The 25,948-nt window shown below is 44.5% G+C and overlaps 1 protein-coding gene across 6 annotated transcripts in view; it reads left to right on the plus strand.

The window, feature by feature from the left end:
* The window catches only part of ofcc1 (orofacial cleft 1 candidate 1), a 322,374-nt gene that overhangs the window by 163,848 nt on the left and 132,578 nt on the right, over nucleotides 1-25,948 (plus strand). For 5 of the 6 annotated variants that reach the window (XM_078539931.1, XM_078539934.1, XM_078539936.1 and 2 more), the window contains 2 exons: nucleotides 9,073-9,288; nucleotides 13,990-14,242. In XM_078539931.1, coding sequence (XP_078396057.1) covers nucleotides 9,073-9,288; nucleotides 13,990-14,242 — 469 coding nt within the window. The remainder of the gene's footprint in view (nucleotides 1-9,072; nucleotides 9,289-13,989; nucleotides 14,243-25,948) is intronic. The other variant, XM_078539933.1, reaches the window with a different exon arrangement.

The following is a 25,948-nucleotide window of genomic DNA, read 5'->3' on the forward strand; positions in this document are numbered from 1 at the left end:
TTTTTTATTCACTCATGGGTTGTGGGCTTCATTGGCTGGGCCAGCATTTATTCCCACCCCTAGTTGCCCTTCAGAAGGTGGTGGTGAGCTGCCTTCTTGAACCACTGCAGTCCATGTGGTGTAGGTACACCCACAGTGCTGTTAGGGAGGGAGTTGCAGGATTTTGACCCAGCGACAGTGAAGGATGGTGAGTGACTTGGAGGGGAATTTCCAGGCGGTGGTGTTCCCATCTCTCTGCTGCCCTTGTCATAGGGTTATACAGTACAGAAACAGGCCATTCAGCCTGTGCCAGCCATCAGGCACCTATCCATTCTAATCCCATTTTCCTGCACTTGGCCCATAGCTCTGTATGATATGGTGTTTCAAGTGTTCATGTAAATACTTCTTAAATGTTGTGAGGGTTCCTGCTCTACCACCTCCTCAGGCAGTGGTAACAGGGCAGCACTCCCTCACTGCTATAGTGGAGAGTCAACCTAGTTGAGGTGTTCAAGTATCTGGAGTGGGACTTGAACCCACAATCTTCTGACTCAAAGTAAATGTGCTACCTACTGAGCCCCAGCCAAACCACCTAACCCACTTTACTCTTTTTTTTACCAGTAGAAATATGGACACAACACGTCCTTCTGGGTCTTAATGGTCGTGGGTTTGGAAGGTGCTGTCGAAGCACTTTCTTGCCCTATCCCCACAACCCGTGATTCCCTGAAATACAAATGCAAAGCAATTTTAAGAGAGTGGGGAATAATCCCAGTCCTTTAATGCTGATTCCTCCTGCCCTGAAGCCTGAAATGTATAAGTATTGTCCAATCTACACAAAACGTCACCAAGCGGCATCTAAACTCTAATTGATTGGACATTGCATTTTAATCAGTAACAATTGGATGTTGTTGCCTTAAAAGAGGAGAGTTCTATCTGAGCAGCAGAATAATATACTGTGAATGAGACACTACAACTGTCCTTTGCTTATAAAACTGCGTATCACTTTGAATATTTGACTTTAAAATGGGGATTGAATTATGTCTGACTGCCCTGGTCCAAATCTGGCCCATCTTCTACCCTTGCTGTAGCTGTGGACAACCCTTGCCTTCAACTCTATATCTAGCATCCAGTGCTTATCAGTGCCTGCACATTTCAGGTGACACACTGTCACACAAGCAAACTTCTGTGCACCCCTTACAAAGAATACGGGGAGTAGCAGTGTTGTCCAGGCACCCACTTTTCACCTCTAGGAGATGGCTTCAAATTTAATCCAGGCTGGTGGCATAAATGAATGAATTCTGTTTCGTGACAGTCAGTCTGCTTTGTGAAAAAGGTTCGGGCAGACTTCATCCAGTGGCTAATGAGCATGAAGCTCCAGTTCAAAGCAACTGCGTATGGGCAATGTCACCAGGACATTGATGCAGTAGAGGATGCCCTAATGAGGTTGTTGCTGAATAGAGGTGACGCTACTCTGCATTTAGCTGTGCAGTACTTGACTGCTTGATGCCGACACTGGAAATGCAATGTAAAATGTCCTTAGCCACTATAACTCCGTCACCTTGATCAGTGCAAAAAAAAAAGCCAGTTTGATCTCAGCATTGGCCTGAGCATTTATTATGACTCATTAACCATGAATTAACCTTAAACAAGGAACAGCAAATACACCTTGCTGGCTCATGAGGATAATACATTTTACACAGCTGTCCTTTCGTAGTTAAATGCATTGCGAGGTATAAGGTATAATTCTCCAGTCTTTATAAATCAGTGTGTCCTTCAATCTTCTAGAAGCATTGATCAGTTGGTATATAGCTTAAAAAAAATGTTAGACACGAGCAAGAAATTCCCCAAAAACATTCCCTGCTTATTTCAAGGTGGGTACTCAAAGATAGGGTCCTGTGACGCAGTGGGTAGTGTCCCTGCCACTGAGCCAGAAGCTCTGGGTTCAAATCCCACTCCAGGACTTGATGGAAGGTGTGTTGATAACATGGCCAACAAGTTGAGTATCAACCTGTAAATCCTTCCAACACATGCCAATGGCAGGTGGTAAGAGCAGGAGAGATTCCTGGTAAGCCATGTGATGTAAAGAATGTTGCTGTTTATAGCTCTAGACTACAACATGCGAGTGAAAGTGCATGCTGTCACAGCAACTCAAAGATAGGGGGACTGATTAGCACCATTAGCTAGTGTGTGGCTCAGAGTAACACCAACAGTGTGTGTTCGAGTTGACTGGAAACCTACCTCCACGCTCTGCCCGGAGAGTGGAAGGTGATGGCAACCACCACTGACAAAAAAACAACATCAACAGACAATGAGCCAAGGACCTGCCTTGAGTGAAAGAGAATAAGTCCATTTTGCAAGAAAATTGCTAAAATAATAGGCTGTAGATAGAATTGCCAACTTTGGTTCAACATTTTCCTGGAGGTTTCGTCACATAGCCTCCAACCGCCTTATTCTATCAAACAGTCTTTATCCCAGTTTCCAATCAATGAAAGTGTTCAAAAAACGAGAAAAAACATAACTTTTTAATTCCCCCCCGCCCTTCAATGATTTATTTCCTGGATTACTCATAATGGAGTCCAAAAGATTAGTCTTAAATTCCTGGAGACTGTCGGACAATCCTAGAGGGTTGGCAAGTCTAATGGCGAATGGGATAGAAAGTGTGCAGGAACGCCTTGTAATAGATTTTGTGACTAGTTTGTGACAGTTTCTGCTAGAGAAATTGCAGGGAAGAGAAAAAACAGGAGCAGACACATTAGTGAGAAAGAAGACAGATGTATGCCTTAATTATCTTTGCAGAATTAGTTTTTTTTTCCATATTGAAGGGACTAGGGATATTATTTTTAAATAACTGCCTCAATATGACTGCTTTGTAACGGCTGCACCTGCAAGTGGCCTAATTTCTGAGCAGTAACCATTACATTATAAGCCCATCTGAATGATCATGCTAAGTTGTTGTGCTGCTGACGAGACCAGTATTTTGGGCCTGGACTCTGTTGTGACCTTTCATTTCACTTGTTAATGGGGTATGGGCGCCGCTGGCAAAGCCAATATTTGTCGCCCATCATTTGATGACAGTTAAGAGTCAGTAGGCCTGGAGTCACGTGTCGGCAGTTAATGAGCCTAATTGACATTCCGCTGTTAGCGGGCGAGTTTGCGCGCATTGGCCTCTCCTGCCCCCCAGCTCAGCGGCAGGAGGTTTTCTGGCTGCCGGCAGACTGACGCGCAGCCTCCCACGTGATTTAGCGGGCCAGGCTGCCATGTTGACTGCCCCTCATGGGCTGGATTCAATTCCACCCGGTGTCACTTCTAAGCAATGAAGGGTGCTGCTTTCAACTCTGAACAAACCATCTTGTTACGTCAGTGGAGCAAAGAATTCACTGCACATTGTAGCTGAGAAGGAATCCATCCAAAAGAGTTATTTTCCTATGAATAAGAGCTTTAAAAAATTAAAAAAGGGTTCATTTTTTCTAAAAGGTTAACACAGTTAATACTGCACGGGCCATGGGCCCCTGAGTAAAGGGGCTTGCTTCATCTCAGAACCATAAAGGGTGACTTCTGACTTTTCAAACCTTTTGTTTGAAATTTAAACGAGGCAGCTTGACCCTGATTGGCCAAGGCATAGCCCTGAGGAATGAGTCAGCGAATGGCTATCACTTATTTCGTTTGGCTGAAACAGGTGCAATGTGTGTACGTATTCTTTCTGTTTGCAAAGAACAGGGCCCTGTGTATTAATATATGTTACAAGCTGTCTGGTTTAAATTTCAAACAATGCTTGGCAGTTAACTGTCAGTCACCATCAATTAATGCATTCTCCATGGCAACGCCTCTACCAATCAGAGTCCTCTTGCCAACCAATCAGCACTCTCTTCTCATACAGTATAAATTGGTCGCTTTCCCATTGCATTTTTGGGAAGTGTCCTGATGAGTGCAAGATGAAAAGCTTTGACATGTCTCTTTTTACGGCAATACTCAAGTTCTGTACTACCAAGCAACTAGAAATAAGATTGTATTCTCTACTTTTTCCTAGAACTATTAATGTTGCGATTGACTGCCTCACCACTTATGAATTGCATGTTTGGTTCTTTAATAAACTTCCATATATTTTAGAGTTTATTTAATCTCACATAGTCTCCTGAATCGCTAACTCGTGAACCCGCCTCTGTGCACCGTTGGGTGGGGAGGTACATCACTGAGGAGATTATGGACCCTCACAATATCCGGCTTATTATAATCTGGCTGAAACTTGTGAAAAAGGTTATCGAGTGGACAGTAATATTCTCAGCTGGTTCCTTTCCTCTAGGAAGAGTTAAGTCAGTCCTTCAGGTCTATTCAGCGATTTAGGATCTGTCTTTCTCAACCTTACGTTGAGGATGATCAGCTGAGAAGTACACCTGATCTGGGATGGTCCCAAAAAAGGGGCTAGGATTATTATCCACCACGTAGACATGTATGTGCCTGGTAACCATGCTGACTGCAAGCGGGCAAATTTTAGTTATGTGCAATGCATCCTGATAAAATACGTTCTACGCATATCTTATTCAGTGGCAGTGAATGAAATGTTCAGCATAATAAATTAATTCATATAGTAGTTTAACAGCTATGTGGGGAAGTGGTAGTATTAAAATAATATGGTAAAAATTCACATGAGCATTTGGAAGTCTTCCTCAGAGTTGATTTATAAACTTGCTGATCTGTAACAGAATAAGTGCAATTAATAATTTCAATCTTCAAAATGATTTAAAAGCTGCAATTGAGTATATTTAATTTCATATTATCTAAAGTTACTGAAGGAACCTGCCTGAATTGCAAGAGTCTATTTAATTAATAATATTGTTCTCTGTGATGATTCATAAAAATATTATATGCACAGTGCAAGGCCCATACCTCTTAGTTCACAGTACACATTAATGCTCACTCCTGCAATAGGAATTGTCAGCCAATGTGTTTTAAAGTTACATGGTCAAATGTGCTCTAAGGACAGCCTCCTGCACATCTTAATATTATCACACTGACAACATAATAACTTGACCTGCTTCTATGAAAAATGTTCCCCTGGTAATGTGTGATTTTGTAGATTATCTTTAAAGGGAGCACAAGTGCCAGGCAATAACCACATCCCCTTGACATTCAATGGCACTACCATCACTGAATCCCTGTCTATCAACATCATAGGGGGATTACCATTGACCAGAAATGGAACTGGACCAGCCATATAAATACTGTGGCTACAGAGCAGGTCAGAGGCTGGGAATCCTGCAGCGAGTAACTCATCTCCTGACTCCCCAAAGTCTGCCCACTACCTATAATGCACAAGTCAGGAGAGTGATGGAGTACTCTCCACTTGCCTGGAAGAGTGCCGCTCCAGGCTACAAGAAGCTCAGGAAAAATCAGCTCACTTGATCAGTACCCCATTAAACATTCACTCCCTCCGCCACTGACCCACAGCAGCAGCAGTGCGTACCATCTACAAGATGCACTGCAACAACTGACCAAGGCTCCTTCGACAGCATCTTCCAAACCCACAACCTCTACCACTTAGAAGAACAAGGGCAACAGATGCATGGGAACGCCTCCAACTGCAAATTCTCCTCTAAGCCACATACCATCCTGACCTGGAACTATAGGCAGGATTTTTGCCGTTGGCTGGGGTGCTCGGCGGAGGCGGGGCGGGGCAGTTGGGAAGCTGACCGCTGCCTGCGATCGGCACCACACTGCGATTTTACGCGAGCGGGCCTGGCGCAAACTTCACGCATGCGTGTGAAAGAGCCCTTCATAATCTCGCTGAGGTACAGAGCTGCCTCAGGGAGATGTTTAAAAAAGCTAATGCACAAAATAAAAATGTCATAAAACATGTCCCCTCATGTGACTCTGTCACACATTTTTAATTCAAGTGCTAAATTTTTATTTTATTTTCATTTGCTTTTGGAAACCTCATCCCGCCCGTGGATGAGGTTTCCTAAAAAATGCAAAGGCAGCTTGGCCTTTTTGCCTGCCTGTTAGCTGTTAGGTTGAACGGGCAGTGAAAAATTCAGGGCAATTGTTAACTTAATGGCCTTAATAAGCCTTTTACTTGTTGGCGGGGACTCTGCCAGCTCCGGCGCACCTCCACCAACCTATCGCCAGAGTGCATATTGACGTTGGGATGATCGTCCAACGTCAACACACTTTATTTCATGCATGGGCATGTCGGTCACGTGCCCGCAAGCCAAGGGTAAAATTCTGCCCTATATTATCCGTCCTTTACTGTCACTGGGTCAAAATCCTGAAACTCCCTACCTAACAGCACTGTGGCTGTACCTACACCGCATGGACTGCAACGGATGAAGAAGGCAGCTTCTTCAAGGGCAATTAGGGATGGGCAATAAATGCTGGCCTAGCCAGCAACGCCCACACCCCGTGAACGAGTAAGTAAAACAAAAATCTTTGCTGTAGTATTATCCAGTTTCCAGAGGATCAGATTGTATGGTCAGATGTGGTTTAATTCACTTTAACCAGTATACAGCTTTAAAACCTGGAATAATTCAATGAGGTTGGGTACCTTTGCCCCCAAGTTTAATAAACAAAATGAAATTTTAATCAGGGTCAAGCACAGGAAGACATTTTTGCGTCACAATAATTGCAAAAACACAAAGGATCATCTGTTTTTACAACTGATTCATTGCAAGAAATTGGAAAATTTATCACTATGAAGATGCAGCAGTAAATTGTAAAATGCCCTCATCCTTTCAGAGATAGAGTCCGATGATTGGAATTTTCTTGGAGAGGGTTCTCCTGATTGGTCAATGTAACTTCGGCGCCAACTCTAGGATTCGTGATGAAAGGAGCTTCTGCTGACCTTCCATCGAAGTTATGCCAGCCAACTGGGGGAATGCCAAAAAATTTCCTGGCATAAGAATCTTTGGAGGCTGTGGGTCATAACTTGGCTGGTGTCCGATGTTGAATGAGAAGATGACCGGGAGAAACCGGGGCGGGGCCCAAGGTTAGCCCAAGATTGAGCATTGGGTCAACTTGAGGAACCAACGTCCTATGCTGAAATGATTCTTGACAGTCAGGTGACTCAACATTAATTTGGGCGAGATGCTGGTTACTGTTCCATCTTCCTAGGCAGTTTAGCAGTTGAAGAATTGAATATTGGGGCTGCTTATCTCACTGGCAGGGGCCCAAAGCTAAGTACTGGGCGAGAGGTTGGAAGGCAATGGAGGCCCAGCCAATGGATGGTGGTGGCAGAAGCAGCATTGCTACTTGCGAAAAGTAACAATTTTTAGTGGTTGCCGAGCAACTGCCTAAGAATCCTAAGTGGAACAGGCGTGGCTGCTGTTCTGCTGCACAATATTAAATTTAGCATCAACATCAGGAAGGCAAGGTCATGCAAAAGTCAAGATTGGAAGCACTGAGATAGAGGCAATTTCATGTACCTTGGTTTGATGATAAGCACCAAAGTTACAACCAAGAATGAAATCTAGGTTAGATTAGCTATGGCAAGAGGCGTGACTAGTGACTTAACCAGCTTCTGGAAGTCCAAAAGAATCAGCATGCAGAAAGTCTAGTGGAGTCACTGGTGTGGAGAGTTGCATTCTATGGATGTGAGAGCTGAATTCTGAAGAAAGGGGATGAGAGGAGGAGAACAGCTTTTGAAATGTGGGTATAGTGGAGGGTGCTCAGAATCAGAAAGACAAAGGAATGGGTTAGCTCAAGGAATCAAAAGAGATGGTAAGTACAGTTAGAAAGATAGTCAAGTATGGACATAGGGAACAAAGATCCGACTGCCTTGTCCTGGCAACGATTGAAGGAGAAATTGAGCGTAAAAACAGAAGTGGAAGAAGAAAAATTGGAGGGGTGGATAACATTGAGATGTGGACTGAGGGAGGCTTGAAGAAAGCTGGAAAAGAAGCACGATGATGTCAACAGACCCCCTAAGGCTGTGGTGAAAACAGACAGGGCAGAATTTTGCCCTTGTCGGGCGGGCTCGGTGGGGACGGGTGGGGGTGGTCGGGAAGCCGACCACTGCCCGCGACCAGGGCCAGACTGTGATTTCACGCTGACGGGCCATTTAAGGCCTGCCCAGAGTGAAATGTGAGTGGTAGCGCCCAGCGCTGCCTGTGTTGGGGGGTAGGGGGAGGAGGGCTAGCACGAACTTCGTGCGATTGAGCGCTTGAACTGTTTTCAAAATAAAACAATAAAGACGTTAAAAATGTTATAAAACATGTCCCCTCATGTGACTCTGCCACATGAGCGAGGACATGTTATTAATTAAAGTTAAACATTTTTATTTGCTGGTGGAAACATCATCCCGCCCGTGGATGAGGTTTCCAAAAAAAATGCAAAGGCCGCTTGGCCTTTTCGCCTGCCCGCCAACTGCAAGGTTGGACTGGCAGTGAAAAGTTTCTTTGAATTACTGTTTCAAGGCCTTAATAGGCCTTTTAATTGCCGGTGGGTGCACTGTTGACTCCGGCCTGCGCCCGCCGACCGAAATATCCCGCGAGTGCTCGATGATGTCGGGAACGTCGCCCGATGTCATCGCGCGTCATTGTACGCACGGTTGGGTCAGGCGCTCGCCCTCCCGACGAGCTAAAAATTCAGCCCACAAAGTCAGGGACCTAATGCTGGTCTTATGCAGCCACAGGGACACCTGCATAATGGCTGTACCCAGCATCGAGTTACAAGTCTTTCAGACATTCTTTCAGCAAAGACATTGGTCCCTCATTTTTGTGACTCTTTCATGCTCAAAAAATGTTCAATTCCTAACCCAGTGAATGTCTAGATGCGCAGGATAGAAGGAGATGTAACACATGAGCACCTTCAGAGGTAGGAAGCGCTTAATCAAGGCCTCTCTGTGCATTCAGTAAGTAGGGTATGTTTATCCAAGAGTCTTCAGTTTTCAAACTATTGCACAAATTCCTTCGCCAGTGTAAGACCGGCTCATGTTTTCCATTTTGGAATATCTCACATTACAGAGAAGGGAAAAAAAAAGAAATGAGAAGAAAAAATAAAGGAGTCATCGCTTCTGTAATTCCAGTAAAGCATAAGAACTCTTGGATGTTTTCCTTAGTTTGCTTGACTGCAGTTAAATGACGAATTGTCTTTGTAATTTTCCAGGTCAAATTCTTCCCCTGACCAAGCAGTGAAAACTCTTGCCACACACGCCCGGTTTGTCGGTCGGATGTTCCTGGAGGGGCTCGGAGTTTCACAATGGTGCCCATCAGAGGCCTGGCTCATTATGCTGCTTGTAGCTTTGAACTGGTTTGTGTGCCTTTACCTGCATTACTGCAGCCAGTGGCTCTACCTCCAGGCGATTGGCGTCCCCGTCAACAAGTAGGCTCGCTGGCCTTGATATTTATGTATGAGATGCCAGGAAGCAGCTCAAAGCAAACTTTTGCATCTTCTGTAACTAGTTTATTGCTCTTTATCAAAGGAATCAAAATGACATGACAAATGAGTTTGTGTAAAAAAATGACACAGGGAATCAATTTTATGTATTTATTATACCACAGTGACCTCTTGAAGAGTCTATACTGAGAACTCTTATTTATCTTTGAACCATGTTGAATAATCAACTGTCTCGCAATTGCAGGTAGCTCAGAAAGTAACTGTGAAGCTTTAGTAGGATTTTGAGGACGATGGTTACTTGTTTGTGTGATGTATGCCGTCTAGTTAATGGCATATCACCAATCCTAAACTGTGTGCATCTTATAGCTTTTGTTTAAAATTGCTCCAAAACAAGATTTTCATCCGTCAACCATATATACCCCTTATCTTCTCTTTCTGCCTTTCCAGAATGTAGCGTTCAAGCCTTTAAATAGCTATTGCAAAAGGGAACTGTCTTCATGAAAAAGTGTCTTAATTTATTTTCAAATATGTGACGCCATGGCATAAACCCCATTGAAATGTATCATCCTGTCACTGCCCCGTGACATTGGAATACAGATGATGCACAGCTCATTCTGGTTTCTCTGCCCTCTTACATAAAGAGAAAAGGTTTCTGAAACACACTTTCACAGACTTATTTCCCCTTCAATTAAAAAGAGAAGCAACGCGCGCCATGCCGTGCTACTGTAGAAATGCTTAGACTATTCTTCAGACCTTCATCCTTAATTTTTAGCACAGCCAGAAATCTGTTTACTGACTCCATTAAAATATAGTTTCCTCTACTGGAGGGTCTGGAATTAGGGGACACAGTCTCAGGATAAGGGGGCGGCCATTTAGGACTGAGATGAGGAGAAGTTTCTTCTCCTTTCAGAGGGCTGAGAATCTTTGGAATTTTCTGACACCGAGGACTGCGGGATGCATCATGCAGTCATTGCATATATTCAAAATTTCCATGATTCTACTCTACGATTACAAAAGTAAGCTCTGCATTTACTTTACATGGACCTCACCGGAAACAACATTGATCTATTCAGGGTCATTATCTGAAGCGAGAGTTTTGAGAAGATGAAGAATGTTTCTTCACCAGATCTAACGAATGCTGCCATCTTCGGCAACAGTGGGGAGAATCTTTGGCTCGGCAAGTTGGCCCCACGCCCGCTGAACTGACAAAGGCCTATTAAGGCCATTTAACTAACAATTAAAATAATTAACGGAGCTGCCCATCCAACCTTCAGGCTGGCGGGCAGGCGAAGAGCCCAGCCGGCCTTTTGCGTTTTTCATCCACGGGCGGTGTGAGGTTTCACGAGTGATTTTAAATTTTCTCAAAAATTTTCTTTGAAATTAATGCACATGTCCCAGCTCATGTGACAGTTCCACATGAGGGGACATGTCATAAAGATTTTTCAACACTTTATTGAACTGTTAAAACTTAAAACTAATCTCCCTGAGGCACCTCTGTGCCTCATCTCCTCTGAGGCATCTCCTCTGTGCCTCAGGGAGATTTCTGCGCTCTTTTGCGCGCAGGTGAAACCCGGAAATGCGCACCCGCATGCGCGAAAGAGTGCATTCCCGACTTGGGGAACTCCTCCCCTCCCCCCCTCCCCCCCTCCGCCCGCACAGGGAGTGCTCAGTGCTTCCGGGTGCACGTCACGCTGGGCGGGCCTTACTTGGCCCACCCACCTAAAATGGCGGCGCGAACCCGTTCGGGGGTGCCAATTGGGCCTGCACCCGCCCGCGCCCGACCCCGTAGGCGCCCACCCCCACACAACCCTCCCGACGGGGGGAAAATTCTACCCAATGCCCTTTATTTACTTATCATTTTTTTTTTTGGCCAGTCACCTGATGTGATGTTATTAGAAAGGATTTGAAAGTTTTTATGATTACATGTATATAAAGCCAAGCCAAACTGAATATGTCAACCAACAGGGCTAAAAATGATGCTGTGAGATACTATCATACAAATGTGTAATGCGTTTGTCTTAAGTTTGATATTTTGATGCCCTTTTACTTACATTTTTATCCACTTTGCTTTTTGTAATTTTCCCCTTGCGTCTCCTTTCCTCTGGGTCCCTGAACCTATTCTGTGGCTGGGAGAGACAAATTGCGGTGAGAACGCTATTAACGATGCCTTGTAGCAGCCCTCTATGCAACGTCAGTGAACTGAGGCGACTCCATCCACCCATTATTGACCTTCATGTGGAAAAGTGCCCAGTTTGTTATTTTCTTGATGCCCGTGGGGTTATTGTGGGTGGAAACCTGTGTGGGCACATCAGCCCACTGCGCCATTTAACATATTCAAGATCAATAGATTTTTGAAGGCTACAGGAATCGAGGGATGTGGCAGGAAAGTGAGTTGAGGTAGAAGATCAGTCATCATCTTATTGAACGGTGGAGCAGGCTCAAGGGCCTGTGTGGCCTACTCCTGCTATTCCTTATTCTCATGGTCAAGAGGAACTTAAGCCAAACGCATTACACATTTGTATGATAGCATCTCGCAGCATAATTTTTAGCCCTGGTGGGTAACATAGGCAACTTGGCATTATGTACATGCAATCATAAATACTTTCAAATCCTTTCTAGTGACATCACATCAGATGATTGTCCTTAAAAAAAAGACAAGTAAATAAAATACACTGCTGCTGAAGATGGCAGCATTAGTTAGACCCGGTGAAGAAACATTCTTCATCTTCTCAACATTCTCGCCTCAGATAATTACTCTTAATAGACCAATGTTGTTTCTGGTGAAGTCACATAAGATAAATGCAGAACTTATTTTCATAATTGTAGAATAGAATCATAGAAATTTAAAGCCCAAAAGGAGGCCATTCGGCCCATTATATCTGTTCTGGTTGAAAAAGGGCAATTGAACCTAATCCACCTCTTAGTCCATGTAGCCTTGTAGGTTGCATTCCCTTTTAAATGCAGTGAGGATTTCCACCTCTAACACCCTTTTGGGCAGAGAGTTCCAGACCCCTGGCATCCTCTGGGTGAAAGAAATTTTCCTGAACTTTCCTCAAATCCTTCCAATTACTTTCAATTTCTGCTTGCCATTTATTGACCTCTCTGTTAAGGGAAATAGGTCTTTAATGATTTTACTGTTCTTTATATATCAAACTGACCTAGGCATGTATAAGAAATGTAATAACCAAGCCCAAAAAATCTCCAGTGCAGCAATATTTTGATGATTTTGACTTATATTTTTACCAGCTTTTTTTTTTGTAATTTTCCCCTTGCGTCTCCTTTCCTCTGGGTCCCTGAACCTATTCTGTGGCTGGGAGAGACAAATTGCGGTGAGACCGCTATTAACGATGCCTTGTAGCAGCCCTCTATGCAATGTCAGTGGACTGAGGTGACTCCATCCACCCATTATTGACCTTCCTTCATGTGGAAAAGTGCCCGGTTTGTTATTTTGTTGATGCCCGTGGGGTTATTGTGGGTGGAAACCCGTGTCGGTACATCAACCGACTGCACCATTTAAACATTAGAGGATGACTTTACTCACTGATAATGAACCATTGAAATATTTAGTGACCATGAAGACATAGGCATGGATATTTGGCCACGGGTCGGGTGCGCCAGAGTTCCGAGAATTGCCGGCTCCACGAACCCAACCTTTAAAAATGGCTGCCTGGACGTCGGATTTTCAGTCCAGTGGTCAGGCTGGATTACATGTCTTTGCGGGCGGCCCCGGAAGAACTGAGGAGGATGCCGGGTGCGCAGGCGGACTGGGCGCAAGGCCTGCCTCAAGGATTCAGAACTGTGTCCAAAATTTTAAAATAAGGACTAAAGCATGAATCATCCCTCCAGTCCTTGCCCTTCACTCCTCACCTGCCCACATACTCCCCATGCCCTATCCATGCCAACCCCATGCCACCTCATGCTCTGTACCCACCCCCAAAGCCCACATACCCTCCATGTCAACATGGCCTTCCACAGGGTCTGCTGTAACGGTCTTCGCTGATTGACTTGACACTGAAATCAATGCATTGGCATGAACTGAAATCAATGCATTGGCAAGAACCTGGGGTTCTTTACCATTAGGTTCCCACTAAAAATGTCAAAAAAGGTTTGGCCTGGTTCATTCTATAGTAAGCGAACTTTTAGTGGCGTGAAAAGTGGTAAATTTCCACCAACAACTTCCCTGGCTCTGAAAACTTTACTTTATAAGTGTGGAGTCTCATTCCTTCAGTAGTTAATTAGTGTCAGAGATTTACAAGCAATAAATATAAAAATATAGTTTTAAGAAAATTTTCTGCCTGCCTATTTTACCTCTCTCTGAATCCCAAATATCTTTAACAATTTTTATTTCTCTTTCTCTACATGGTTTAAATTTATATTTATTGCTTCATATTTCTTGGTTTAAACTCTGTATGGCTCCGTGAAGATTCTTCAACCTGATTGGTTGAAGAGCCTTGCTGGTGCTCCCCCTGCTCACAGAGGATCCCCTGTAGAGGGTGCCACACTGGATTAAAGGATGTCTCTGCTCAAAAGCCCACAAAAAACTTGTGAGCTGCTGTCGGCGAGGTACACGGCGAGTGTCGTTCCTTCGCCACTGACAGTATAATTTGGGCCATACAGGGTGCAGTCATGACATTGTAAGCACAGATGTAATCATGTTAATTTTTCTTTTTTTTTTTTGCCTTTAAGGTTCCATTTTTATCCACACACGGTCGAACTCATCTACCAGAATTCTCTATTGCATACTTGCGAGGAGCTGACCATTGTAGCCTTGGGACCTTTGACCTTGAATGTAGCTATGCTTATTATGGCTATGATCAGATGGATCTGTCATGTATTATTTGGCTCATTCCCTTCCTTCTTGTCAAGGTTTATCATGGCAATGGGACTTTGGATAGTGCTTGACCCTCTGGCAATATTTATAGTGGATGGCATCCTGGGGGTAAGTCAGTTAAAATAACTTGTACATGCAGACTTTAAATAGATTGCACTGTATCCTGGAAAAGATTTGAAAGTGAATGGTGCTGTGATGAAACAGACAGTTGCAGATGATCAGTATTTTTTTCAGTAGATGGGAGGTAAGACCACTAACTCTAAATGTGCTCTGTGCTGGAAACGCTATTATTTGTATGTTTCATTGATGCTCACTGCCGACATATAGAACCAACATACAGCAAAAGACCAGCTGATTCTTTGAGCCTGCCCCATTCGGTGGCAATGCCTTAAATATTGGAGTTCACATCCTACCACCCCCCCCTCCCCTTGTTGGCCACCCATACCACCTCGCACAACTCACCAGCACCCACGTAATCCCTCGAGAGTAGCAGAGAATGATTAAAGAAAAAGCCCAAGGTCAATTCTGGGGGAGAGAATATGGAAAATATTTCTCACACACTCTTAGGTGATCGGAACTAGCCCAAGAGACCACAGCGATCAAGATTAGTATGACGGAGTATCCCACCTACCCTTTGTATGTTGCGATCACTGCTCCAGCTCTCCGGTGCAGGTCTGCAGTGAATCAGCGCTCACTGTGTCTGATGGGTCTGCTGTCCACTGGAGGGAGAAACACCTCCTCACATCTAACCCAGTTCTGCCATTGCTTGTCTTACTGGTCCTCCCCAACGCCTCTAATTGAACTAAGCTGTCAATATGAACATAGACCAGAATTTTACACCTTTTCACCGGTGGGATTTTAGCCAGGGTTGGGGGAGAGGGGAGCGTGAAATTGAAGGGATGGGATTCCCCCCTGGGTGTGCGCCCACCCCGACCACGCAGCGATTTTACATTGGGGTGGGCAAGGCCTCAGAAGGGAAGCCCACCCTTGCCCCAGTTGAGGCTCTTAAGTGGCCAATTAATGGCAACTTAAGGGCCGTTTCCTGCCCAGCCCCAATTTTTAGCCTGGTGGGAAGATCGAACGTCTGTGGGGGAAACCGGAAATACAACAAATTTAAATGTCGGGCGGGAAGGGAGGTGGGCACTTCCATCAGAGGCCCCCAGGTTGCGCCCCCTGCTTTAAGGTCCGCGTGTTCCCCAAAGACTCTTTGGATGTCAGGAAACAAGACCCCGCCATCCGAAAAGTTCAGGCCATAGTGTAGTTCCTTCACTGTTTTAAGTGCCTCCAACATCTTTAGGCATTTGAGTCTACGTGTCACTATTATGCCCATCTATGTGACTAAGGCGTTTTACGATGGGTATCATTCCTGTGGCCCTACAGAGAACCTTATACAAAGCCTTGGTATTACCCACCACATGGGACACAGTATTCTAAGTGTGACCTAAAAAATGTCTTATACAAGCACAACATAGTTTGTTTTATTTTGTATTGAATCATTCTGACAAGGCAAGCTAATACCCTCATGAAACCCCTTGATGACACAGGTTGTGCACCTTGAGAGAATTATTTATTATAACACCAATATCTTTTTCTTTCTCAACAGACTTCAGCTCCGTACTCGGTTGGTTATAAGTATATTTGATATTTTGTTCTGCCAGGTGCATATTCCTAATTTACCTCTAAGTGCCAAGCACATATCCATTTTCCCATTGATTCAAGATCTGTTTGCAGTAATTTATTCTCAGTCATAACACTTGCACAGATCTTTACATCATTGACAATCCATCATATTGTTCATAAACTTGCAGATCCCAACATCTCCATGCAGGTCAGTAAGGAAGATAGTAAAAGCAATGGTCCCAACACTGATCTCTGGAACTTCACTGGTAACCAATCTAGAAGCAGACCTACAAATGTTAGTAACCACTTTCTGCCTATGGAAATGCGGTGAATTCTCCATCCACAACAACCTCCTACCATTTTCATCAATTCTGTCTCAAAGAGTAACCTATTGTGAGGTAACTTATCACAAGCTTTCTGAAAATCTAAGTCGACAATGTCTAATGTCCACCAGCCTTGTAACTTCATAAAATTCAATCAAATTAGTAATTTATCAGAAACTGGATTGAATGCCTTTGGTAACACCTTCACTATCCAGATGATCATAGAGAGCATCGCTAATGATCACTTTATCACTTTGCGTATGACTGAAATCAACCTAATTAGTCTATAGTTCCTTGGTTCTTGACTTGTCATCCACTTGGACAATCAGAAGTTCTCAAGATTTGTCCAGTCCATGGAAACTAACCCCGCTTCTCATGGACTGTAAAAGATAATCTTTGGCTGGACGTCTTCTGAACCAGAAGAAGCAATACTTGAAGACATAGCTGCTTCTTCCCTTCCTCCTCTCCTGATCTTATCCAGGCTCAAATAAAGACCATACCATACCATTGGTTGGATCTTGTGGTAGGTCCACCCTACAGTTTACTAAGCTTTGCTTGTTAGCCCATCACTTGATGCCACACACTGGGCACATACTTTATTTCCTTTGGTTGCTAAGGCTCAAAAGCAGATCTGCTGCCAGGTGCTGTAAGACTACTGAGGTCTAGACCATGGGGGTGTTATTAGCAAAATTCCAGTTATATTCTCTATCTTTCATCTGAAGAAACCAATTTTGGAATAGTGTATGTTCACTCCTTGTGTCTTGCATACACCTGACACCCCCTGTCTCACATTCTTCATTGCATATGGGATTTATTGTGATGTCTAACGTCTGTCACTGCGTTTGCCTTGTTTGAGTTTCCTTACTACTTTGCAAGTGGGAAAACTGACTCGAGAAGTGTGAATTGAAGGAACGCTTTAATATAATTGATGGTCAGTTACTGTGTTTATTCCTCCACTGTGGACTGTTAGCTGTTTTAGATTTTTAATTCAGATACGAGCAATTGCCTATTGCATAGTTTGTAGTGATTCAAAACAAAAATGCTCGAGGGCATTTTAGACTAAAAGGAGTTATAGCACAAGGCAAACCAATACACGACATGGAATAGCTAGCAATATAATCATGTAATGCAGTATAAGGCGAGTGAATAAAAATTAAAGTTGCATGCTGTCCAATTCAACGTACATTTTAATACAAAGTGATTATGGGTGAACTCTGAAGTAAAACTCAACAAAATGATATACGTTGGCTTTGGCAGTTTGGCTGATGGAATGCCTGAAAGATTGAAAGGAATATTTTTGGTGTCTGACTGGCTTTCTTTTAGTGAAATAAAACAAATGCATTACTGATAATATATTAAACAGCTTACTCTATAAAAGCTTATCAGTTCAAACTCTGTCAGCTGTTTTTTAAAATAGAGAGTATTATTTACTAGGAAGTGAACACTAGTCTGTAATCTAATCAGAAGGTTCAGATGACATCATAAGGGGAAGAAAGAGTTGCATTTATATAGCACCTTTCATGACTAGAGAATGTCCCAAATCACTTTACAGCCAATTAATTACTTTTCAAGTGTGCTCACTGTTGTAATGTAGGAAATGCAGCAGCCAATTTGCATATAGCAAGGTCCCACAAACAGCAATGTCATAACGACCAGATAATCTGTTTTTGTGATGTTGATTAAGGAATTAGTGTTGTCCAGGACACTAAGGGGAGCTCCCTCTGCCTTTATTCAAAGCAGTGCCGTATGATCTTTGTGTCCACCCGAGAGAGCGCGCAGGCTTCTTCGGTTTAACGTTTCATCCGCAAGATGGCACCACCGACAGTGCAGCACTCCCTCTGCACTGCACAGGAGTGTCAGCCTAGAGCTTGAGCTCCAGTCTCTGGGGTGGGACTTGAAACCACCCTTTGCTGACTCCAAGGCAAGTGTGCCACCCAACTGAGCCATGACAGTGAAAGTTGTACTATTTTAACTATCCTCTAAACTCCCAAGATTAAATTACAACCTTGAATTCATTTTGTGGTCTCTGGTGACATTTTTGGAAAATAATCTGCCTATTTCATTCCATGTGAAAACGTTCTTCCAGTTTGCACTATTTCTGGGAGGCTACAAGGTGAGTTATAGAAGAGTACGCTGCCACACAGGATATCACAGCCAAATTCAATCCTACTCTCATCTGATCGCCATCCGTGAATTTTCCAGAAGAGGCCAATGAATTGCCATTAGGTCAGGAGAGTTGAGACTGACTGTGCAAAGCTGACTACTTGTTGTGATCAGTTAACTCAACACAGGCCTAGGGATTAACCCTGCCAGATTGCCTGGGAGCATCCTGGAAGTGATAAAAATGAAAAACAACCACAGTCGCACTTACTAAAGTAATATTTTCATGCAAAACCACTCCTTGTCTTTCCCTGAGATTGGCAGGTACTATTCACCATTCATACTTCACCAGTGCAGTAGAACATACTCAAACCAGCAGCAGCATTGCCTTCCTCTTATGAGGATGTAACATGGTTTGAATAGAATGTTTGCAACACAACTGATGGTAACCAACGGCAACTGGTGCATCCTTACTCTGTTAAGGGTCCTCATGCTCCCGGCCCGTAGACATCCTCATATTCTCCTGTTGCTATCATCCCATTTTCTGCTGTTCAGCTCAATTTCAATTATGGTTTATTTTAAAATTCTCACCCTTGTTTTCAAAGCCCTCCATGGCCTCGCCCTTCATTCCTTTGTCAATCTCCTTCAGGCCCCCACAACCCTCTGAGATTTCTGCGTCCCTCCAATTCTGGCCCCCTTGCACATGCCCAATTTTGGTCATTCCACCATGGGCAGCCATGCCTTTACCACGCTGTCTTTCTTTAAGAACACTCCTTAAAACCTGTCACTTCCTCCAAGCCTTTCATCACCTTCCCCAGTGTCTCCTTGTGTGGCTCGGTGTCAAATTATGTTTCATAACACTCCTGTGAAGCGCTTTGGGATGTTTTCCCCTGTTAGGGGTAATATATAGAGCTAGCTCTTGTTGTTTAAATGATATAATTAGCAGGTTTGACATGCATGAATTACCGGAAGAGAGAGAAACATTTCCATGCACTGCATTTAGACAGAGGGAAAATATTTACTTGCTGTCTGTCATTTGCAATTTCTCTTCATTGTCTTTCACTTGGGAAGGAATAGTTAATTTTTTTTATAAACGTTGGAAATTATGTTCCTGCTGTTAAAGGAATCAACGTACATTAAATGGGTTCACCTCTCTTTGGGCTGGATTTAATGGAGGTGACGGGGATCTTGCCCCCTTCTAGGAAAGGCCCATGAAATTAGGTCCCAGTCTCAGGCACTTCACTGGACACTGATGGGCCTTCCCTTGGGATCAAGGACCTCGGCGGTGGAATGGCCGCCCACCAGTGAGCAGCTGGCAGCTCAATTGAACGGCAGAGTTAGCGGTGAGCAGGTGACAGCTGCCATTCCGGCATCCACCCCATGGCCAAGGATTGTCGCTGGATCCCCAGTCGCAGGTGACTGATGGCGGGGAGCCGGCTGGGTTTTTGTGGGGGGGTGGGCACGGGCGGCAGTGTGGTTCGCGAGGTGCGAGTCATGGTGGAGGGAGAGGGGGGTGGGGAAGAGGGGTCAGCAACAAGGACCTTCCCGATCCCACGTCCCTCAATCAGGCACTGAGAGCCTTTGAATGAGGCCACCCCACCACCTATCCCCACCCCCCAAACCAGGAGCCCGCAAGCAACCCTGCACAGGCTTTTGCTTTCCGTTCTCCCCACATGGCGAGATCCCTGTCTGCCATCGGCATTAATTGCCCCACTTAAGGGCCTCAGTGGGTGGCAGGGTGGGAAGTCCATCCACGGACCTACTCGCCACACACTTCATCAGGGTGGCAGGGTGCCCACCCACCACCCTCCTGCCTGATTAAATGACCCCCACCCCCGGCACCAAACTCACCACCGGGGAGGGCATTAAATTACATCCATTGGCTTGCACAGAAGTGTAACTAACGACCCCTTCTACACGCCGACCAGTAAAAAAACCATAGGCATAAACAAAAAAGAAAATAAAGGAGGAATGAGTTCATTTTAGGCTTTGCAATACATAGGGTGATTCAGGAGTCAGAGACAGCATCTAAAAAACATCCCCAGGGACTTGTTCCTACGAGAAATTACTTTCAGCAAATTTCAACGGTGAAACTCTCCCCACCTCTAGTCTAACCAACCTGTGACTGGGATGTGGGTTAAACTGTTCCACTTCTCCCCTTCAGATATTTTTGTTTTGCGAAAGTGAACACAGTAATGCCAAACGTTGCACGATCAAACATTCAGGGCGATCGATGTCTGACCAGCATCTGCACTGTATATAGGAACAAGAGGAGGCCATTCAGCCCCGTGAGCCTGCTCTGCCATTTAATTAGACCGTGGGTGATCCTTATCAGTATACCTGCCTTTGTTCCATTACTCTTAATGTCTCTACTGGGGTGTTTTGTTGACCCCTTTAATCACATTTTGGTTTAATGTTTGTAAGTTTCCTTTAAACTTTGTCCTTGGTTTTACAGCTGACCTGAATTAGGGGCTGTGCTTAATTTCTCCCTTGTTATTGTTAATTTAGTTTATTGTTTTGACTCAAAAGAGTTACTCTTAATGTCTCTATCAGTCTCAGTTTTGAAGTTTTGAATTGATCCTGCAGCCTCAAAAGAATCCTAAGGGGAATGAGTTCTAGATTTCCACTAGCCCACTGGAAAGCACATCTTCAAATTAAGCCATTGGAGGAGCATATCAGCTAAAAATTTTAACCTAAACATGTCTGCTACAAGGTTATAACATGATTCTTGACTAAATTGCTGCCAATTTATTACATGTTAGGACACATGCTGAACAGATTAAAGTGCCTTCCTGTGACTTTCACTTCTAATTTCAACCTTTTAAGAATTAAATGTGATGCACACCTTTAAAACGTGCATACATTATTAATCAAGAGTGACCTGCAAACATTATTCTCTTCACACTTCCTTCGTACTTCCATTATGTGCCAGTCGTAGCTCGATTGGTAGCACTCTTGCTTCTAAATCACAAAGTTCTGGGTTCACGTCACTCTTCAGGGCTCGAGCGCAAAATCATGGCTCACACTCCACTTCAGTACTGAGGGGTGCTGCACTGTTGGAGGTGCTGTTTTTCTGATCAGATATTAAACTGTCTCAGGTGGATGGAAAAATTCCCATGGCCCTATTTTGAACAGGAGCGGGGGACTTATCCATGGTGCCTTGGTCAATGTTCATCCCTCTACCTGGTCATTATCACATCGCTGTTTGTGGGAGCTTGCTGTGCACAAATTGACTGCTACATTTCCTACATTACACCAGTTACTATACTTCAAAAAAGTACTTCATTGGTTGCAAAGTGCTTTGAGATGTCCTGTGGTTGTGAAAAGTGCTATAGAAATGTAAGCCTGTCTTTTACTGAATGTCAGAAGGTAGAATTAGAAATGATACAGAATTATGTTGAATTTACAAGAAATAGGCCATTGGGCCCAGTAGATCTATGCTGGCATTTATGTTCCACACAAGCCTCCTCACACCCTACTTCATCTCACATCATCAGCATATCCTTTCAAAACAAAAACAGAAAATGCTGGAAAAACTCAGCAGGTCTAACAGCAACAGTGGAGAGAAAAAAACAGAGTCAACATTTCGAGTCCGTATGACTTTTCTTCAGAGCTAAAGAGAAGTAAAATGTGATAACATTTTTACTGTTTAGGAGGCGGGGCGGGTGGGGGAGCAAGTGAAGCTGGATAGAAGGCCAGTGATAGATGGAGGCAAAGGAGAGGTTGCCAAGGATGTCATGGACAAAAGGGTGTTAATGGTAGTGGTACTGGCTAAAGGAGGTGCTGATGGTGGATTAAGGTCAGAAAGCAGAATGTGATAATAGCAGGAGAGCATATCCTTCCAGGCTTTTGTCCCTCATTTACTTATCTAACTTCCCCTCAACTACTTGTGCAAATTCCACATTCTTTGGCTAAAGAAGTTTCTTTTGAATTATGTTGAACTTTCTATCAAGTCCACGATGCAATACACATAGTGCAGTTTAATTACAGCGATTGTTGGCCTCGCAAAAAATATATACCGGGAGTCTTTAGGCAATGCCAGGTACTTTTTATCAGTTCAATTGGTTCATGTTGCCTCTGGTAGGAGCATGGTGCCTCATACCAGCAAGTAAACTTAATGCAATGCCATGCACAATATATCATGGTGGTGATGTTACAGTTCATTCAGGGAGTCCGAGTTGCTGTGGCAACATTCACTTTTACATTTATGTCATATCCTGGAGCTGTGATTAGTGATGGTAGTGGCTCCAACACTCTTTCCATCACATGGCTGACCAGGAACCTCACCAGCTCTTATCACCTGCCATTGGAATGTGTTGAGTTTGCAGGTTGATTATCAACCTGTTTGGCCGCGTTATAAAAACACACCTTCCTTGGCCATAAAGCTTCTAGCTCAGAGGCAGGAATGCTATCCGCTGCAAGACCTCCTCACACTATATCATGAACAATGGCAAATAGTTGCTTGTGAGCTTGTAGCTGTGGGAGAGAAATTGGACAGCTTTGCACCCTTTCTCAAGCTTAAAATGGTTGCAAAAATGACGAGTTTTCCTGTGCAGTGTCATGTGCCCAAATGATGGCAGAAGTGGCCTTGATGCCATTTTGGGTCAGGTGCTCGCCAGACACTCCTGGCAGCCACCTGAAACCTCTTAAAAAGGGGAGGCCTCTTAAAAGAACAGGGACAGCCCTTCATCTCCTGGCTCATGACTCCTGCCAGGAATTTGGACACAAATGTGGGGCATCGATGCAGTGAGAACCATGCAAGAATGGGACTTGCGATAGGGTGGATTATTGGCACTTTAAAGCAAAGGTTTTGGTGTGTGGACAGCTCTGGAGGAGTCCTTCAATATTGGCCCCTAGGCGAATTTCAAGATTTGGGCTCATCTTCTGCATGTTGTGCATCTTCACAATGTAAAGGTAGAAGCCCTGGAGGAGGAGGAACATGAAAACGGGAATAAAGAAGCAGAGGATAACGAGGAAGAGTGAAGCTCAGCATACTACTGGAGTTGTAAGGCAGCAAATTATTGAAGAGCAACTCTCTTGAAGAATCCCTCCCTGCCCCAATTTGACATCTCATCCACTCTTTACACCCAACATCTGGATGCCCTCAAACACTACAATTTCACGGGGGCTGCTTTTACATCACTAACAACATTAAGACCAATAGCAATCCACAAAAAAAAATGCGAAATGCTCCAACATACTTCGTCATTCTTGATTTGACAACCACTTTGATTGAACTTGTACAAGACACTAGCCTTAAGGTTGGACGGACAGGTCCTTTAATTGTTTAAATGATCCTGTCAATGGCCTCAATTGGCCATTGACAGGTCGTCGGGCGCACAGCTGATTTTGCTGCGCCCCCACCTTCCTGAAAATTTAAATGGGGCAGGATGACGTTGGGGGTTCTGCCCGATGTCATCCCGCGTCATTTTACGTGTTGGTGAGCGGGCCCCGCCCCCTGCTTGCCGGCGGTAAAATTCTGCCCCATGTGTGATTCCTCAATCACCTTCAGCTCTAGACTTACAGTTACCCAAGAAGCCCGTCCTGTGTAGCGATTGGTCAATACAGTCACATGGTCAACTAACTACATTCTCTTAAAGGTAGCACTCCACTTTACCACATCCCTCCCCCTTTACTTGAAAGTACAATTGACAAGCATCACAACATCCCAAATATTTACATGAATAACTATTTACAAGTCAAGTCTCTCAGGAGGCTTCCTCAGATATGTTGACCGTCGTAGCTCAACGGCCTGGGCTGGTTTTCCTGATACCCCCTTTTCAGGAGTCATCTGTCCACCAGGCTCTTCGGTGGAAGTGGGCAAGTTTGTATCTTTGACCCTCTCGGGTCCAACAGGCCCCATCGGTGCTTCCAAATCGTGTGACAATTCTTCCACGTGCAGTGCAGACTCAATTGCAAATGATGATGGCATTCCTTCTTCTGGGACTGTCTCTCTTCCCTGGAGATAATCCACGTGTCGTCTAATTAGTCGGCTGTTTACCGACACATTATAGGAGAGAGGTCCTATCACGGCACTCACTTCCACTAATAGCCAATTGGGCCTATCTCCAAAATTCTTCGCGAGAGCCACGTCGCCCACTGTGAAATTTCCTTCATGATTATGGCCATCATGTCTAGCCTTCTGGGTCTCTTGGCTACTCTCCAATCTCCCCCTTAAATTCAGCCTGATAAGAGCTAGACGGGTACAGAGATGTCTCTTCATTAGTGATTCAGCGGGTGCAATACCGGTGGTCACGATGGCCACGCGTGGAGCCTCCAGTATGCGAACAGGAACCGTGACAACCTGGTGCTGATGGAATCCCCCTCCAGCTTTTTTCATCCTGGACTTAAAAGTTTGGACCACCCGCTCATCCAAACCATTAAAGGCGGGGTGGCAAGGTGAGATTTTGATATGAGTTATTCCATCGAGGGTTGTAAACCTGTGAAACACCCTGCTGGTAAATGTAGTCCCGTTGTCTGACACGAGCACCTCTGGTAACCTGTGCACTGCAAAACTCTGTTGCAAGCGGTTTATGGTAGCAGCAGCTGTGAGTGACCGGACTTTGTAGACATCCATCCACTTGGACTAGGCATCTGTTAGTAAAAGAAACATCATGCCCAAGAAGGGCCCCACGTAGTTGATGTGGAGGCATACCCATGGCCACCCTGGCCATTCCCAGGGGTGCAGTGGGGCTAAGGCGGGGGTGGGTGTAGCTTTTGTACCCGCTGGCATTGAAGACAACTTTTGACTAGGGTTTCGATTTCCACATCCATCCCTGGCTACCACAAGTAGCTGCGCGTGAGCATCTTCATCCTACTAATGCCAGGGTGAGCGCTATGTAATTTGGCCAGTAATGGCCTTCACCCTCTCGGGGGGCACGATAACTCTTGCTGCCCAGAGCAATATGCCATCCTGGCAGGTGAGCTCATATCTGTGATTGAAATAGGGCTTCATGTTGTCAGACTTTGGCTCACCTGCCCATCCATTCAAGACCTGCTCCCGGACTTGAGATAAAAGTGGACCTCAGCTTATCCACTCATGGGTTTGTTTGGCCTGGACAGGAGAGGAATCCAAAAAATTTAGTACTAAGTCAAGTTCCTGGGGAATTGGAACCTTCACGTTGTTATCTGGCAGGGGGAGGAGGTTTAGAGTGTCAGCACGTGTGATCTGGTTTCCCGATCGGTGAATAAAAGTGTATTCGTAAGCAGCCAATATCAGTGTCCACCTCTGGGTGCGAGCAGATGCGATGGTGGGTATTGCCTTATCCTCTCCAAATAATCCCAGCTGAGGCTTGTGGTCGGATATAATGTGAAAACGGCGACCGTGGAGATATTGATGGAATTTTCGAACGCCACACACAACAGTGAAGCCTTCCTTCTCAATTTGAGAATATCGTCGCTCTGCAGCACTGAGTGTGTGAGATGTATAAGCAAGGGGTCGTTCAGAGCCATCCACCATCCGATGTGAAAGTCCAACCCATACTCCATAAGGGGATGCGTCGCAAGTTAAAATCAATTCTTTCTTTGGGTCAAAGTGGACCTGTAGGGTCAATGATCTTAACAATTGCTTTATCTTCAGAAATGCCCCCTGGTGTGGAGCTTGCCACATCTATGGTTTTTCTTAAGCAATGTGTATAACAGAGCCAGTACAATTGATAGATTTGGGAGAAATCGCCCATAGTAGTTTATCATGCCTAAGAAGGCCTTTAGTTCTTTAGTGTTCCTCGGCGCAGGTACCTTGTGAATAGCCTTGACCTTTCCTTCCATGGGT

The sequence above is a fragment of the Cetorhinus maximus genome, chromosome 4 (genome assembly GCF_964194155.1).
Source record: "Cetorhinus maximus chromosome 4, sCetMax3.hap1.1, whole genome shotgun sequence".
Taxonomy (NCBI): Eukaryota; Metazoa; Chordata; class Chondrichthyes; order Lamniformes; family Cetorhinidae; genus Cetorhinus; species Cetorhinus maximus.